Here is a 16,564-nt window from a genome sequence, read left to right on the forward strand (position 1 = left end):
ATATAGGGACCAGATCAGCTAAGAGATGGTGCCATTTTTTTGCCGTCACTTTTCAAAGAACATGAAATTAATTGTTGTACACTATTGTTTCATCAATATCTAAGTTCTTGCTGAGCCATTTTACTTATTCTTTAAGAACAACAAAATCCACCATTTCCTAAAATCTGCAGTGCTAAAATCCTCACGCACACCTTGGTCATCATTTGTCATGGCTATGAATTATTACTATTATTGTAACCTCCTCTATGCCCTCTCCCCTGTTCTGGTCTATTAAAATGCTGTTTATGCCTATAGCCTCTTCCTTTCCTGTCACTCTGAGCATGTCACTATTCTATGTAAGTTTACAGTGATTTTTAATACTGAGAGAGAGAACTGGAATAGAAGTTGCCTATCCAAAATATTTTCAGTATTTTATGTTGCTATATATGAGTCACATATCAAAGGTAATTATTTCATGGTGCTGCAATACCTAGGTTACCACATACTATTGCATTAAAGTATATTTTGATTTGTTTCTTTTTATTATTAATCATTTTTAAGATAAAGCAATAGCCAAAAACAAAGAGTAACAGTCTTACGGCAATGCTTGTTGCATTATTTAAAACACTTGAAATGTTTTTTATTCTGCTAGTTATTAGCCCAGGTAAGACAGGAGATCCGAAAGAAAGAAGATGTGATTAAAGAGAAGATTCGTTTTTTGGCAAACGAGACTGGGAATAACGTGGAGTATGAAAAGAGAATTTCTGTTGCTGACCGGCAAGCTGCCAAACTCCGATTAGATTACCAAAACCAAGATGCTTATAGAGTTCAACTCCAGGATGAGGTAATAGCGACTAAATGCTTCAGGGAAAAATAAAAAATAAAAAAAAAAACATAACTTTTAATTAACGAAACAAATGTGATAGCAAAAATGCAGAAATTTTTGGTGACCTCTCTCATTTTCTGATCCAACCCTTATGTTGTAACAAAATGTCTGCAATTGCCAATGCAGTGCGGGGTATTGGAGTTTGAATCCTGAGATTGGTCTTTGGCTGGTAATGCTGCAGAGGAGGAAGCATGTAGCCATTGAGAAAGGAAGTGCCTTGTATTACTGTGTTGCCTTCCAATGACTGGTTGAAATGTTTCCCTTAAATAGTATCCAGCCTCTGACAGTGACTACTAGATGCTTCAGAGTATAATGCCCCATCTTTACCACACATATCATGCATCTAATTTTGTAGTACTGTAACATGGTGAAAAAAAAATTTCTTCACTTCTCCAGATGATCACCATTTTATGCTCTGAAGAATGAGGGCTGACAGCCCTTGTAATTTTGTCCTAATTAAAATAACTGTACAGGCTTTTCATTTTCATAAAGCTACCCAATAAAGAGGCAATATGGGGTAGTGGGTTGCTACATCTGTAAAAATGGGAACAATACCTTCAAAGGTGTATTTTGAAGATTAAACAGCTAACGTTTGTAAAGACGTTGGAATGTATAAAATGCTAAGTATTGTTCTCTTGCTGAACTATTTACTTCAATTATATCTTGCTGAAAAAAGTTCCACAGGTTAATTTTGTGTGGCATAAAAATATTTCCCTTTATAGAATCATAAACTTTGAGGTCAGAAGGTACCATTATGATCTTAAAACTTATTGTTTAATTTTTATGAAGTGTCTGTGTGTCCTCGTACCTCAGAATCCTCCCTTAGTTTAACCAAAGTAATGTTGTGCAATCAGCAGAGTTTGGGCCAGCACTAATTGGTGGATTCACACCATCGCTAGTGCCCATATAGAGCCTCATTGAAGTCATTGGAAAGCCACATAAGCACAAGGGTTTACTCACACAGATGCAGTTGCAGTATCTGGTCCCATTCTTTCTTCTTGATAATTAATTAATTAAAATATATACGGTCAGATTCTCACCTGGTGTAAATCAGTCTGATTTCATGGGTTTTGCCAATTTACACAAGTTGAGAATCTGGACCTTCTTTTTTTTTTTTTCCCATTTAGAGAAAACACTTTAAAACTATCTAGAATAATCTTCGCTTTGTAGAAATACAGGTTTGTTAGCAACACTAGCAAATGTTTTGACATTTTTGATGGGGCACCGAAGGCGGATTGTTAATATTTATATACTTATAAAAGAAAGTATTATCCCGTTTCAGTGTTGGTAATGCTTAACAGTAAGTCCGCTTTCTGAAAATTAATTGTTTATAAATGTACTAAAATGTTCCACACTACAAAATAGAGTAAATGATCCTTTTTACTTTATTTATTAGCTGGATACTTTAAAAGCCACTGTGGACAGAACTGCTTCTGATTTAGAATCTCTGAGAACAGAAATGGCCAATCTGAAGAAAGAAATCCAGGAAAAACACGTCAGGTAAGAAAGATAAACTCTTAGAAAAAGTTTATAACATTCTGTAACAATCAGATCTTTGATCAAGTTATTCATACCAAGGAACCTTAAACAATGTTGGACACTTAAGTAGTCAATTAGCAGGATATTTTGTGACACAGCTAGACTGTCCTAGTTACTCTTTGGACTAAATAGCCTTGAAATACTCTGTGAGTCTCATCTCAGTTGGGGAGGGGGGGGTGGAATCTGTGTGGGCTCTGGTTGTCATCTTATTTTTTATTTAATTTATAAAATTGTGGTAATAGTGTCCATAACAGTTGTCTGAGACAGACCTAAGCACTCTACACACTTACATGCCTTTCGATGAATATAATGAATTGCTTTATTAGATTCACTTCTCAAGCAACTGTTCTGTTCTAAACATTTTTAGACATTCTTAAATGTCAAGCAACTGTTCTAAACATTTTAGTGTTTTGTGTGTACCCTTCATTTTAACTCATTGTGCCTTATAACTTTGTTCAGGCTAAGCCATGTTAAAGATCAGAATGTGAATCTTTCAAATAAACTGAAGTTTGTGACTGAGAAGACATTGAGTTTAGAAGAAAAAGCTTTCAGGATGGAAGAAATACTAAAAGAAGAGGAGAAAATTGTTAAAGTAAAACCTTTTTGACAATATCTGCCACTGAGGATTAATGTGGACTTTACAGGTTTTGTTTCGGACAAGCATTTATGTATGGATTAAAATTGAATTTATTTATTAATTAATATGGCCTCAGCCATTCCCCCTCAAACGTTAAAGTACACAGTATTCAGTTGGGTCAGGACTTGGATAGGAGATCCCTAGGGAAAGCCTTGGTGTTGTGCAAAGTGGTATGTGGATTTGATAGGTGGCATTCTTCCCTCTGAATTGGTACTGAATCAAGGCATGGTATTGAGGGGGCACTGTGAAGTGGAACTGCCATCTTTCAGATCAGATGAAACCCAGATCTTGATCACTTGTGGTTATTAAACATCCAGTAGAATTTCTAGACAAAGGTCATTTAATCCCAGATTTGTGGCTAAATTTTAAGGAGCTATCACTAGAAATGGGCAGAGAATATTAATTCCGTTTCATGGAGGATTTTAAGATTTTGAAATTTGATTTGGTTCAGCGTCAGAATGAAAACCAAAAAATTCACATTTCTACACAAAATGGAATTACCATTCTCTATCCACCTCTACTGGGAGCCATGGACTCAGGAAGCTCTGTGAGCTTGGGCTGCTTAGGAACTGTGAGTCTGGATGCTCTGGGAGTCTAGGATTTTCAGGTCCTTGGCTCCCCATCAGCCTGACAGATGAGCTTTCCTATACTTTATTTAAAAAATAAATTAAAAAAAACACCAAACTCCCTGTTTCCCAATTTGTTAATAATTCTTTATAAATATGTTTAGCCTCTGACATATCTGATATAAACCTTTGACATTTTGCTTGATGATAGGGTATTGGATGCTCTAAAGTTGTCAGATGACCTCATTACACAAGTGGCAGAACAGGTGTTGTCAAACAAGTGACAACAAAAACTACAGTCATGCACACCATCTCATATTTTGTTTCTGCCACTTAGTTTTCCCAAACCCTGTCTTATTTTTCAAGCAATAGCTGTGTGAAATGCTGCTCTCATGATAGCATTTGGGACTTATTTCATGAACTTGGCTCTTGTGTTATAAAGTTACTATGTACATTAAATTGCACTTTGAATATTAATACACAGTTTAGAGAAAATGAGCCTTAGCTATATACATAGATTAAAAAAATAGGGTTTGCTATTAAAAAAGATTAAATACTGCAGAAAATCTGAAAACTAGCTGGAATTATATAACATTTCTGTAAATTGAAAACTGCATTTGCTTCCTCGTAAATCTGCTCCTAGGGTGGCTAAGCCATTAGCAGGGTTTCTTTACTTACATATGTGGCAGATAACCCAAGCTGACACTGAGCTTGGCAGCTCTACAGCCTTGGGGTAATATTTTAAATAAGATGAACTGTTCTTGAACAATGTCTGTAATTTATTAGTCAGAAGCATGCTTTCCATCAACATTAGGCATGCATGTCTATTTCCCGCATCTATTAATTTACTGTGAAAAGATATTTACTGAGAACAATACAGACAAAATCCCATTCGTCACTTGTGCTTGAGTTTCCTGATGTCTCCTGGACTCTGTAGCAAAGCAGTGTTGTAGGGACTGATTCTTATCTAATGCCCATATCTATTTTGGGGGGACCTCTTTTTAAAAGGAAGAAAAAATTTTTTAAATACATTTAAAAATACAAAAACTGCTTAAGACCTTAATGACTAAGAGCCAAATTCTGATCCTATTTGAGATGATAGTTTTGCCTTTTTTTTTTTTCATTAGTTCAAAAAATTGGCCCTAACTGGACACATAGGTGGTCACAGAAATTAAAAATAAATATGTATTAAAAACAAATCTTAAAAAAATCATTTCCTCAGTTAGGGCCTGATCCAAAAGCCATTTCCCATTCACTTCAGTAGGCTTTGGATCAAGTCCATACTTGCCCCCAAGTTACTGAGTTCAGGGTTCGATAATTCTCCTTCAACACTTATTCCAAAAATAAAACTCTCTTTCAACCCTCCTGCCTTCAAGTCATCTCTCAATGTTATTAACGACAGTGAGAGAAATGCAAAACTTTGAATTCAGGTCTTGGCAAGTAGAAATCCTTTGGTGGTTTTTTTTTGTTTGTTTGTTTTTTATCAGTTAAGCATATTATTTTGTAAATGATTGAAAAATCTTAGCATTTTGGTTCATATATGTTTCTAATACATTTCAGGTCACATTAATGTTTTTTACCTCTCACAATCAGAGTTCAAGATTCTATCCCACTACAGTTGATGACATCTCTAACACCTAAAACAGAGCAAGGAATTGAATTTCCTACTTTGCTTCAGGTGTTAATGGTATCAACTGTAGCATAGAAACCTCATCTTAGGTCCTGGCAGGTATGAAAAGAATGAAGTGATTTTAAAATGTCTGAATATATTTTAAAACAAAACTATATTATATATACATATTCTGTTATACATTTTGATTGTTAAACAATCTTGAAAAAACATATTGTAAGTCATTTGTAAGAAATCAGTACAAAAAAGCAACCCTATTTTACAGGTGTATATTGGAAGGCAGTGAGGGCTAAGACTGGAAAGAGGCAAGAATTTATAGTTTGCTGAAATGGAGAACAGACTAAAAGGGACAAAAGTCTCTCAAAAGTGCACTCCAGTACTTTTGCAAGGACAAAATTTTAAGAACACATTTTATCCTCCAAAGTCAAAGACTTTTCAAACCAGCAAATAGTTTCTGAAACTTCTGATACTAAAATTTCACGCTTCCAATACCTCATATGTAGAATATTTTATATGTATCATTTTTTTTTCTATGAATGATAAAGACAAATGTGTGTCCCTGCAAGGCATTACCCAAAACTGACTTTTTGTGTTTAATGAGTAATTTGTCATCAGGAAAAAGAAACACAAATGAACAAGTTGAAAGAACTCCATTTCAAGAAAACTCAGGAGTTACAGATACAGGGGGAGAAGGAGAAATCTATTATTGCAGAAATCGAGGGAACCCGAGCATCACTTAAAAACCTTAACAGTCGTTTACGTATACTTGATGCAGACACCTTAAAGCAACAGGAAATCATGTATAATCAGGTAAAAGTGTTAACAAGCCCTCAGTTTCATTTGTGATCGTTCTTTGGGGCTAACATATGAATAGCTTGTTTGGGTTTTTTCTGTCTTTAACTGCTTAGAAAATGCAGTTTCTGAAATGATCACTGCTTGTGATGAGTTCTACAGTTCCATCTCCCCAGGTGCATGAATGAAATTTTGTGTGTGTGTGTGTATTATTTTTTGTATCTTCCTTTCTCCACTTTAATTTCCCAAATCAATTCTTCACTTTGATTCCTCTGAACTACTGATGCTTCAGGGTAAATTTTCGAAGCGATACAAGAGAGGTACATGCCCAAATCCTGTTATTTGCTAATGGGATTTATGTGTATATCTCCTATGCACTACTTTGAAAATTTGCCCCTTTATATCAATTTCCACTGGTACGGCAAGATTGCAACATTGCCGTAAGCCTCCCTATAGCTGACTCCCTATCTGTGCAGTGTGTGCTTTGTTACACTTTTAGGAGATTACTTATGATCCATCATCACACACCAATCATTTAAGAGCATTTTGTTAATGTTTCACATTAAAATGAGAAGGCTATAGGCCGCATATTATTGTAAAATAACAATAGCTTAATTAGGCAACTGTCCTAAAGCCAAAATTTAGTTCCAAAGTTTATATGCAATGATTTAGCATTATAGAAAGAGCTACAATTATTTATCTCAGTCTCTCAATTTATTTTTTAAATATAATTTTAACAGGATTTTTATATTCAGCAAGTGGAACGACGATTGTCACGGTTAAAAGGGGATGTTAATACAGATGAAAGGCAAGTTCTGGAAGCAAAAGTTGCCGAACTTACAAAGACCTTAGAAGAAAAGAAAGATGCATATAATCTTTTACATGCCCAGCACAAGAAACTTCAGGTAACTTACTTACAATATCATCTTTGCTGATATAAATTCTGGAAATCCTAACAAATTAGTTTAGGGAGATTTTTTCTTTATTCGTTAATCTGATACTAGGATGTGTGAACTTCATGTAAGTTACACAGGTAACCTCACACCACACTCCCCTGATGTACCTTGTGGGAAATGTATAGCTACTGGACGACTGAAGATTCTTGGCATATACTGGGCTAGATGGACCTTTTGGTCTGACCCAGAATGGCCAGTCTTATGTTCTTATGGCATGAAGGAGGATTTTGGGTTGTGTTGAGCACAAACTTAACTTACTTTACATCTACTTGATCTTCAAGCAATCAGAGCTAAAAATGAAACTTTTCAGATTTGTCTTCACAATAAGGCATCAGTAAGAGACCATTATTCTATGATAATATTGTGCTCCATTGACACTAGCTCTTATGTATTACAGTATAATTGCATTGTTTTTGTCCAATTAGGATTTAAGTTTTTAATTGTTTAAAGGAAAAAATGTTCAAGTTCACAAGCCCAAAGTTGACCCAGTATTTGTACAAACAACTTTTTTCTGTTTTTAAAATGTTCCTCTAGGAGATCTTGTATATTACAAGTCACCCAATATGCATATGCAAGTTACTTTACTTGCAAGCACAGTTACAGTGAAATGTATAAATGCACCTAACTTGTTTCTACATCAGCCCATCATGAGTTTGACACACCAATATTTTTGTTTTGTGTGTATATACGTATAACTTCTCCTCTCACCCTCAGGTTATCCTCCAAATTTGGGCCTTTATTTTGTTTCTTTTTAAACAATTTTCAAACTATGAACACTTGCTCCTTTAAATAAAAAAAGTCTAATTTTAAATGAAGCATTGGAGCATATCATGAGTAGTTTACCAACGAGACCCTTAAGAGATAACTTGATCATGGTCTAATTACCTACATACGGAGAAGATATTTGATGCTAGAGCAGTGGTTCTCAAACTAGGGCCGCCACTTGTTCACGGAAAGCCCCTGGCGGGCTGGGCCGGTTTGTTTACCTGCTGCGTCTGCAGGTTCGGCCGATCGCGGCTCCCACTGGCCGCGGTTCGCTGCTCCAGGCCAATGGGGCTGCAAGAAGGGCGGCCAGCACATCCCTCGACCTGTGCCACTTCCCGCAGCCCCCATAAACAAACCGGCCTGGCCCAGCAGGGGCTTTCCCTGAAGAAGTGGCGGCCCTAGTTTGAGAACCACTGTGCTAGAGGGCTCTTTAGTCTAATAGACAAAGACACAATAAGATCTAATGGCCAGAAGTTGAAGTCATCAAAGTTCAAACTGGAAATAAGATGCACATTCTGAACTAGCGTAATTAAACATTGAAATAGACATCCAAGGGATGTGGTAAATTCTCCATCACTTGGGAGTCTTACCCAAAATTGGATGTCTTTATATGCTCTATAAAGTTCAACCATAAATTGCTGGGGTAGATGCAGTGAAATTCTATGGCCTGTGGTTATGTAGGAGGAAAGACTAGATGATCATAATGGTTCCTTCTGGCCTTAAAATCTATGACTGCATGAATATGAAGGTTGTGTATTGGTGTCATAAAAGGGTTGCTTGCACCCCGCCTACAATATTTCAGTAGCACCATGGACCAGAACCCATTGTGCTAGGCACTGTACAGACAGTACAAAAATATAACAGAGAGCCCCTGTCCTAAAGAGTTTATAATCTGTAATTTTTAATTAATTGCTAGTAATTGGTGTAATCTGTTTCTGGGGTCATGAACTAAAAGCTATTTATTTTCTAACAGAGCGATGTCCATTTTATCAAGAGAGCAATGGATAAGACAGGAGAAGAAATGACTGGTCTGATGATCAGAATAGATGAACTAAACCTTTTCAATGACAAATCAGATAAAGAGTTAAAAAAAGCCAAAGCTCTTAAGCAGGTATGATGATAATTTGTGGCTTTTTACTAATGGAAAGTATGAGGTTTTTTATTTTGTTCTGTTTTTTAAGAATAAACCATCTAAACACTCTTAATTAATAGATTGGGGGTTCTTTTCTACTTTCTTTTGTGCAGGGTCATCTCCTCCCAGAGGGAAACCCTCTGGAGTTTCTTGGTCTTTCAGCCTCCCTGTAATACCCAGATCTTCAAATGAAGGACAGTTTCATGGCTATTGTCCCATTAGCTGGTAGTGTCTGGGGAGGGTGTAGAGCAGGGGCCACCACTTCCCGCAGCTCCCATTGGCTGGGAACGGCGAACCACAGCCACAGGGAGCTGCGAGTGGTAAACAAAGTGTCTTATGGCCCGCCAGTGGCTTACCATGAACAAGCCGTGAACCAAGTTTGGGAACCCCTGGTGCAGAGGAACTGTAGCCTCTTACCACCTCAAGTTGTAGGGCTCCATTGGGAATTCAGTTATTACTGACTAAGTCCCTTGCATTTATGAATCAATATCCATTTGGAGGGTGCTTTGTTGCCAGAGGCGTATTACTGATGTTTCTTTGAGAAATCATTAATTTGAAATTAATGCTACTTTCGGATTAAAGTTTTCTCAAAGAAACATCAGTAATACAATAGAATATGGATAGAATATCCATGGAGCTGGCAAGGGATAATGTTGTGGAGAGCAGATGAACCCCAATTGTTCCTTCTACCCAGTCTCCAAAGCCTTGTGGAGCCACAGCTCCAAGATGACCTTACAGAGGGCTTACATGGACAGGGAAAAGAAGGATCTAATACTCTTTGGCTAGCATGCCCCAACCCAGATGTTCACCCTCCAACTTTGAGACTGATGGGATGTTCTGGCTCACTAATTTAAATATCATATAACAAATAGGATGCACTAACGACATATAATAACTGGTTTCCCTTCCACTTTCATCCTTTCTGCAAAAATCTTTTGTTTTTCTTATGGTCTAAAGTCTGAAACTAAGATTTTTTTTGTGTTTTGCTTTTTCTTCCTCCCAGCAAGGCTCATCAGCACAACCTTGGGAGTATGAGTTTGGTAATGTAGGTTCTGTATAAATCACAGCTATCCTTTTGTTTTATTTTGACTTCTTAATTAGAACAGATTTTTGTAAAAGTCCTATTCTTCCTTTTGCTGTGAGACACAAGGAAGAGGTGCAAAAGCCCCTGAAGCACTTGAAAAGGTGCAGCAGGAGCTCTGCAACTAGTGCTTCCCTCACCTTTTCCCTGTCCCCAAGAGAACTCTGGGTGGTCGAGGCTCTGCTGAGACTACAACGTAAGACAATAACCTAAGGCTCAGTGCTGGTTTTTGTGGTATAGAAATACAGTTTAAAGAGTGCTTTACAGGAAACTGGAATTTCTAAAAATGTGTCGGTTTAAAAATAAATCAAGTTGAAAACATACCTACCTTTTAATTTTGTATTATTTCTCTCTCTTTTTTTTTTTTGGCATTTGATAGGATTTGATGATTGAAGATAATCTCTTAAAATTGGAATTGAAACGTCTTCGAGATACGCTGTACAACAAAGCAGAGCAAGTTCTCTCACTGGAAAAACAAAAGCTACAGTTAAATACAGCTATGGAAGAAAGAACTGAAGAAATTAAGGTTCACAAGGCAATGATTGAATCACAGATAAGATTTGTGGAGCAGGAACGGCAAAGTGTAAGGTAGTTACCATGTATTTTCAAAACATTACCTTCAATGTTCTTAACAGTAAATGGAAAACAGAAACACAATACATTAAGATATTATTCAAAATATCTGGGTGAACTGTGTGGTCTGTTTACAATTTTCCTCTCTTAAACATTTCAAAAATCAGCTAGTAGATTCCCTGTCTTTGAGTACAGCATTAATAAATTAATTTCTCAGCCATCATTTTTAAATCACTTTTATATAGTGTCTTTCATGTGGGATCTAAAAGTGTTTACAAAGGGAGATAAATATTATCCTTATTTCCCAAACAAAAAGATTGAGGATTGTAAGTGACTTGCCCAAAGTCACACAGCTAGTCAGCAGAAGGCTTGGGAATAGAACCCAAGTCTCTTGATGCCAGTCTCCTGCTTTAACCACTAGGCAAATATCTCTTTACTCTCTGCTATCCCACATCCTATCCTGAACAAGAAATCATCATTTGTCCAATGTGGAAATATGTCATCTGGTATTGTAAGGAATCTGTAATTGCATACCTACTGCCATACAGAATCTCTTTAAGCTCAAGCAGTAGAGGTCTGGCTTTTGAAGGCAAAGTTTCTACGTCTGACCCTCCACTGCTGCATTTGTTCAGGATAGCTGGTGACTACATTGTCTGTATATTTAGAGCTAGTTACAATAGCTAGTTATAACAGCCAAGTTATTTTTTTATGAGAGGACCTACTCATCAGGAATAAAGTACTGGAGAAAACTGGTCTTCACTGGTGACCCAGTAAGTGAACAGTTCTTACAAGCATTCGGAGAATCTCCATTAACAGTCCCTTGTAGCAGAGCTTTTAATCTCCTGTGGATCAGAAATGGTACACATATACCACTTAGTTGATTATACTGTGACAAAGTGATATTAGAAAGTTACAAGAAAGCACAGACTTCTTTGTTGCCTTCATAATACGAGAATTAATTCAAAATATTTACTATAATCTTTAGTTCTGACCACCTAATATCTGTCTTGTAGTAAGTAGTTAAATCTAACTAGGAAGCTAGCAAACACTCAATAGCTGAGCTGGCAGGCTTTTATTCACCCCTCTGCTAACCACACCCCACGCAATAGGAAATTAGAGTGATTTAGTGTGACTAAAGCTTAACTCCTCACCCAGAGTGCAGACTGTATGTTTTTCCTTTGACAATTACACAGCTAATTAGTACTTGCATGTAATTTGATTTGGGGTTGTTGCCTGCTGTTGCTTATTCTCATTTACCAGTAGCAATATTAAGAAATGATCAGCAGGGGGCATCTTGTGCAGCTGTAGGACTTAAATACCAAAGCTTTAAAGATTGGGGGAGGTGTATTACAGAGCTCCCTATGATATGAGGGGAACCGAAATTTGTCCACTTTAAGCAGTAGTGTGAGAGAAGTTGTGGGGGTGGGAAGAGGACCGGGAATAAATAAGCCTACCTAACAGCAGTAGCAGTAATGCTTTCATGGCTGGCTCCCTGTGCATGTTCAAACTACTGGGGTAGCAGCAAGTGCTGCTGTAATAGAAGAAATAGCCTATAAAAACGGTACAAGACAGAAACGTATATTTTCTTAAACATCTCAGTCAATGTGTGTTCACTTTCTTCCATCAATCAGTGCTGAATTTCAAGACCGTCTAAGTAAAATTGAAAAACTAAGATGCAGATATGAAATTCTTACCATCGTCATGATGCCTCCTGAAGGAGAAGAGGAGAAAACTCAGACCTACTATGTCATTAAGGTAGTTGAGTTACTTTCTGTTGGAATGCTTTTAATCGACTAAAAACTCTTCCATCATAAGTGTTGATTTAAACTATAGCTTCCCCTATTCTACTCTGGTTTCAACTCCCGCACCTCCAAGACAACCACCTTGACCTCCCACCAGTTGCCTCTCTTGGAGAAAGGTCCTAGCTGCATTCTTTCCTGCTGTCTTGGGAACATGGCTCTTTACCCCTATTCCCAGAGTGCAGTACTCCTATTCTAACCAGTCTGCTCTTCTGAATGGCATGTGGCATATCGGGACCTCGGCCCAAAATGCCTTGCAGGACATCCTGCAGTTTACTCTTGTGCTCCTTCAGCTATACTCAATTTGGAATAGGATTTAAAAAAAAAAAATTGAAGTAGAATTCAGTACCACAGAGTACTGTGAAGTAGAAATCTGTACCACAGAGCTAGATTTCAGTAAAACTCTAGTTTAGGCCCCAATCCTGCAGGTTGCTCTATGTGGATGCAATCAGGTGCTCACATAGTGCACCGCTGACTTAATTTTTATTTGCTTCAAAAATTTGAAATGAACTAACTTGTCTGGTCAATCTGTTTTATAGGTCACAGAAAATGTTATAGCCACTCTATTGAAATCCATGTACAAAAGGAAAGGCTTAATCATAGAGTTCTCTTTTAGTCTTAAATTTGTATAATCCAAGAACAGTCTTATAGTTAGGGAGTGCTTTGGACAACTTATCTCACCATGTGGTTTTCAAACCTAGAAGAAGCAGAACTTTCTGGCTGCTTAGTAGCTAAGACTTCTACTGTGAGCACACATGTGAACCCCTGTGCCCACATAAAACTCCAGGGAAATCAGCTCTGCATAGATGCTCATGACAAGATCAGGCTCTAAGATTAATTTCTTGTAAGAGTTTAGAAAAAGGTTTTCTTCTTAACTACTTAACATCAAGTATTCTTCTGTTATTGCCATGATATTATTAGTGTGTTTCAGTTAGACCCATGCAGCCCAGAGACAGCCATCACAATATGTCTGTTGGATTATTTCTTTCTCTCTCTCAGATCTGTTTTTATTTTTAGGCTGCCCAGGAAAAGGAGGACCTTCAACGTGAAGGTGATGATTTGGATGCAAAGATCCGCAAAGCTGAAAAAGAAGTCATAGCCCTGCAAAATACCATGCACGTACTTAATAACTGCAACAGCAATTACCGGAACTCTTTTAAAACAGTGACAGAGACAAGTATGTAAAATGAACATTGTCATTACTTGTGTGAGTTAGAGATGAAAGCATAAACCAGGGACACTGGAACAAAACAATGATACTAAAGGGCTGTACTTACTGAATAAATTAGCTACAGAACACACTGATAGTAGCAGAAGAGAGAATAATTTTGAATGTTGCTGTTAGTTCACCAGGGCAGAGTAGATACAGGAAAAAGAAGCTATTAAAGTTCAAGTTTTGCCTTATTTTTATGCAAATTCTTAAGCTTAAGTAAGGGCTGTGAAAACTCTCAAGTACAGCAGAACCACAGTAGGGAGGCATAAAGTGTTGTAGAGAGACTGCACAAAGTGTCTCCACTGAAAGCCCATTCATCAGTGATAGGAGGAATGGCCAGTAGGTCTGCAAGTACTTGAATCCAGTGGCAGGACAGCAAGGCATAGTGGTTGTGAGGCACTGGTGAAGGCAGGTCCCTTATCGACGGTATTGTTTGTTTCCTGTTTTCATTATAGGACAGTGCTGTTATCTGGTAAAAAGGTGAGCTGAGGATTGTGCCACTGTTCGTGTACTGCGTAGACAACTCTGTCTTTAAACAAGTTGAATCCCCACAGTACAGTTTGTGGAATCCTGTGGGATTTTATGTTTGCCTTTTGTTGAGAGCTCATTGCAAATTTACAGCTTTCACAAGTTGCTTTTACAATTAGTCTTCTCTGTTTAGTCTTGTTTATGCAACACTGTTATCAATGATATCAATAAGTGTGTGAAGACAGGGCTTGTTCTTTAACTTTTGCGCCTCTGCTGGCTTTATAACAATGGATCTTAAATCCTTATCCTTGATAAACCAGTCACTTTTTTCTTTGTTTTTAGGTGACTAGTTTGTGGAGTATTTATATTTCCTCAAAAAAAAAAAAATGTTCCCTGTAATTTTATAATCAATTAAAAGCAGGTACTGTGGGCGCTTTAGGACACAGACTTCCTATAAAGATGTCCTTTTTGCTTGTTCTTTTAATATTTCATGTATACATCTTATAGTACATCAAATATAGTACAGTATTTATTTTTTAGTTATATAGTTGAGTAACAAAATTGTAAGTTTCCTAAAATACCTGTGGTAATAATTCTACAGGAAAGTCCTAGAGGCTTCTCAGAAGCACTGTAGATAACACTGGAATGTTTAAGGCTCCCCCTTGCCCTTGTAGATGCTTTAATCAATTACCTAAATAATCAAACGGAGATTAAAGTGTTTCATAGGGTGCTTCAACCTTTTATCACCAACTATACTTCCTTTTTTGATCTACAAATACATCTATTCAGCAATTGATCATTGCAAGACCAGACACGTGAGTTGCTAAATATACTGCCCAGTTTAGTATAGCACAGTTGCAGATCCTCAAGGCCGCCTGGCAGAAGACTTCCGTTACCCTAGATATGGCCATAAATGATGTCTCAATGTATTGTACTTGAATACATTTTGGTGCACTTACTTTAAAATGCAGCAATAGTCTGTTTTTGGAATGAAAATCTAATGTCCTAAACATGTTAGTGTGCACACCTTGTACGATGTTTAAACTCTAGCTCAGAGTGTTTGATATTGTAGGTGAGGAGTACAAAGAAAAGCTGCACTTAGAAGAAGAGAAAAGAGCTGCTGATGAAAAATACAGATACAAGCGAAGACAGATCAAGGAGCTTCAAGACGACCTTCAGGTAACGGGCACATGAGATTGCCTAGGCTAAGGAAAACTATGTTTTCGCCTATACAAATGGCAATTTTTTCTCCCTCATGGATTAAGAAGCATTCTGGGAATATTTTTTCCTCTCTCTCCTTTGTGAATTTTCTGCACCCCCTTTTCTACTGCTCATGGACAATAGGTAAAATTTTCAAAAGTGTCAAACTCAGAGGAGCCCAAGTCCCATTTTCAAAATAACATAGGCACTTACAAACTTAGGTGTCATTGGTTTTCTTCAACACGACTTAAGCTCTCAAGTCACTTAGGCACATCTGAAAATTTTACCCAGGATTTGTCATTCTTACTACATATGAAATCGACATATACATAAACTACAGATAGTGATTTATATAGTTATTCATCCATTGGCCGGAAGAAGAAAAAGGTAGTAATTGGTATGCTTTAATTAGCCTGCAACTTTATTCACTTAAAATATCTGGGAGTACCTGGCAGTAGATTGTATAGTGAAGATCAACCTTTCCTTAGTCATTTCCATGTAATTCCTAACCTAGTCCCAGCCATCCTGTTGCTGGGACCCCACAACCCTTCCCTTATGTGAGGTAAAAAGGAGCTGTAAAAGGAGGGGGCTGGCTCCCTGCTGCATGCGATGTAGGCACTCCAAACTCCAATTCCTCAGATGCTTTCTTTCAAATCCTCTTCCAATCCATTTTATCTGATAACCATATTCCTTCCATAATCAGTACCTGCACTGGACATCTCCCATGAATTATCTGTACTAAGTTACGATATTATAACCTATCTCCCCTGCCCTACCCCACCAGTTCCCAGACCTGCTGTGGGGAAGGCGAATGCCTTCTGCACAGGACATCTGCCACAAAGAGGTGCCAGCAATTTAGTTTGGTTGCTTCCCATTTCCCAGTGCATTCTCACATATTTACAGAGTCCTTCATTAATATTGGACAAAAATATGTCCTCACCACCCCCCGCACCTACCTTACATCTTCCCAAATTGTTTACCAGCATGAACAGTAATTGCACATGGTGCCTACTCCCAGGCCATCAGCTGGTCCCACAGCACACTCTACCTTCTATACTGGTGCAAGACTGCCTAGAATCTAGGCACAGCTGTGAACCTCCAGATGACTGGAAAGCCTGCTTATGTTCCCAGTATACAACGCTGTAACCAGATACACAGCATTAGTCACTTGGCCCATTTGCTTGGTTCTAAAATTGGAAACACAGGAAAATTAGCTCTGATTCCCTACATGGGGTCTTATGTATATCTTGTATGCATTTGAGTGCCACTGCCTAATTGCCTGAATTGCTGTGACCTCCTAGCCCTAGTTAGGCCGCAGCTGTTGTGATTCCGATCCAGAATGAGTGGG

At 37.7% G+C, this 16,564-nt stretch overlaps 1 protein-coding gene and 1 long non-coding RNA gene across 2 annotated transcripts in view; one reads left to right on the plus strand and one right to left on the minus strand.

Annotated features, from left to right (window-relative positions):
* The window catches only part of CCDC39 (coiled-coil domain containing 39), a 29,277-nt gene that overhangs the window by 8,106 nt on the left and 4,607 nt on the right, over nt 1-16,564 (plus strand). Inside the window, exons 7-16 of the mRNA XM_037909076.2 lie at nt 632-823; nt 2,262-2,365; nt 2,864-2,996; nt 5,853-6,047; nt 6,770-6,934; nt 8,724-8,861; nt 10,343-10,551; nt 12,168-12,291; nt 13,353-13,512; nt 15,089-15,195. Coding sequence (XP_037765004.1) covers nt 632-823; nt 2,262-2,365; nt 2,864-2,996; nt 5,853-6,047; nt 6,770-6,934; nt 8,724-8,861; nt 10,343-10,551; nt 12,168-12,291; nt 13,353-13,512; nt 15,089-15,195 — 1,527 coding nt within the window. The remainder of the gene's footprint in view (nt 1-631; nt 824-2,261; nt 2,366-2,863; nt 2,997-5,852; nt 6,048-6,769; nt 6,935-8,723; nt 8,862-10,342; nt 10,552-12,167; nt 12,292-13,352; nt 13,513-15,088; nt 15,196-16,564) is intronic.
* On the minus strand, nt 8,856-16,421 carry LOC119567076. The gene is made up of 3 exons (XR_005226793.2): nt 16,265-16,421; nt 11,259-11,378; nt 8,856-10,429 (listed from the first exon to the last, which is right to left on the minus strand). It is a non-coding gene; the product is annotated as an uncharacterized LOC119567076 (long non-coding RNA).

This window comes from Chelonia mydas, chromosome 9 (genome assembly GCF_015237465.2).
Source record: "Chelonia mydas isolate rCheMyd1 chromosome 9, rCheMyd1.pri.v2, whole genome shotgun sequence".
Taxonomy (NCBI): Eukaryota; Metazoa; Chordata; order Testudines; family Cheloniidae; genus Chelonia; species Chelonia mydas.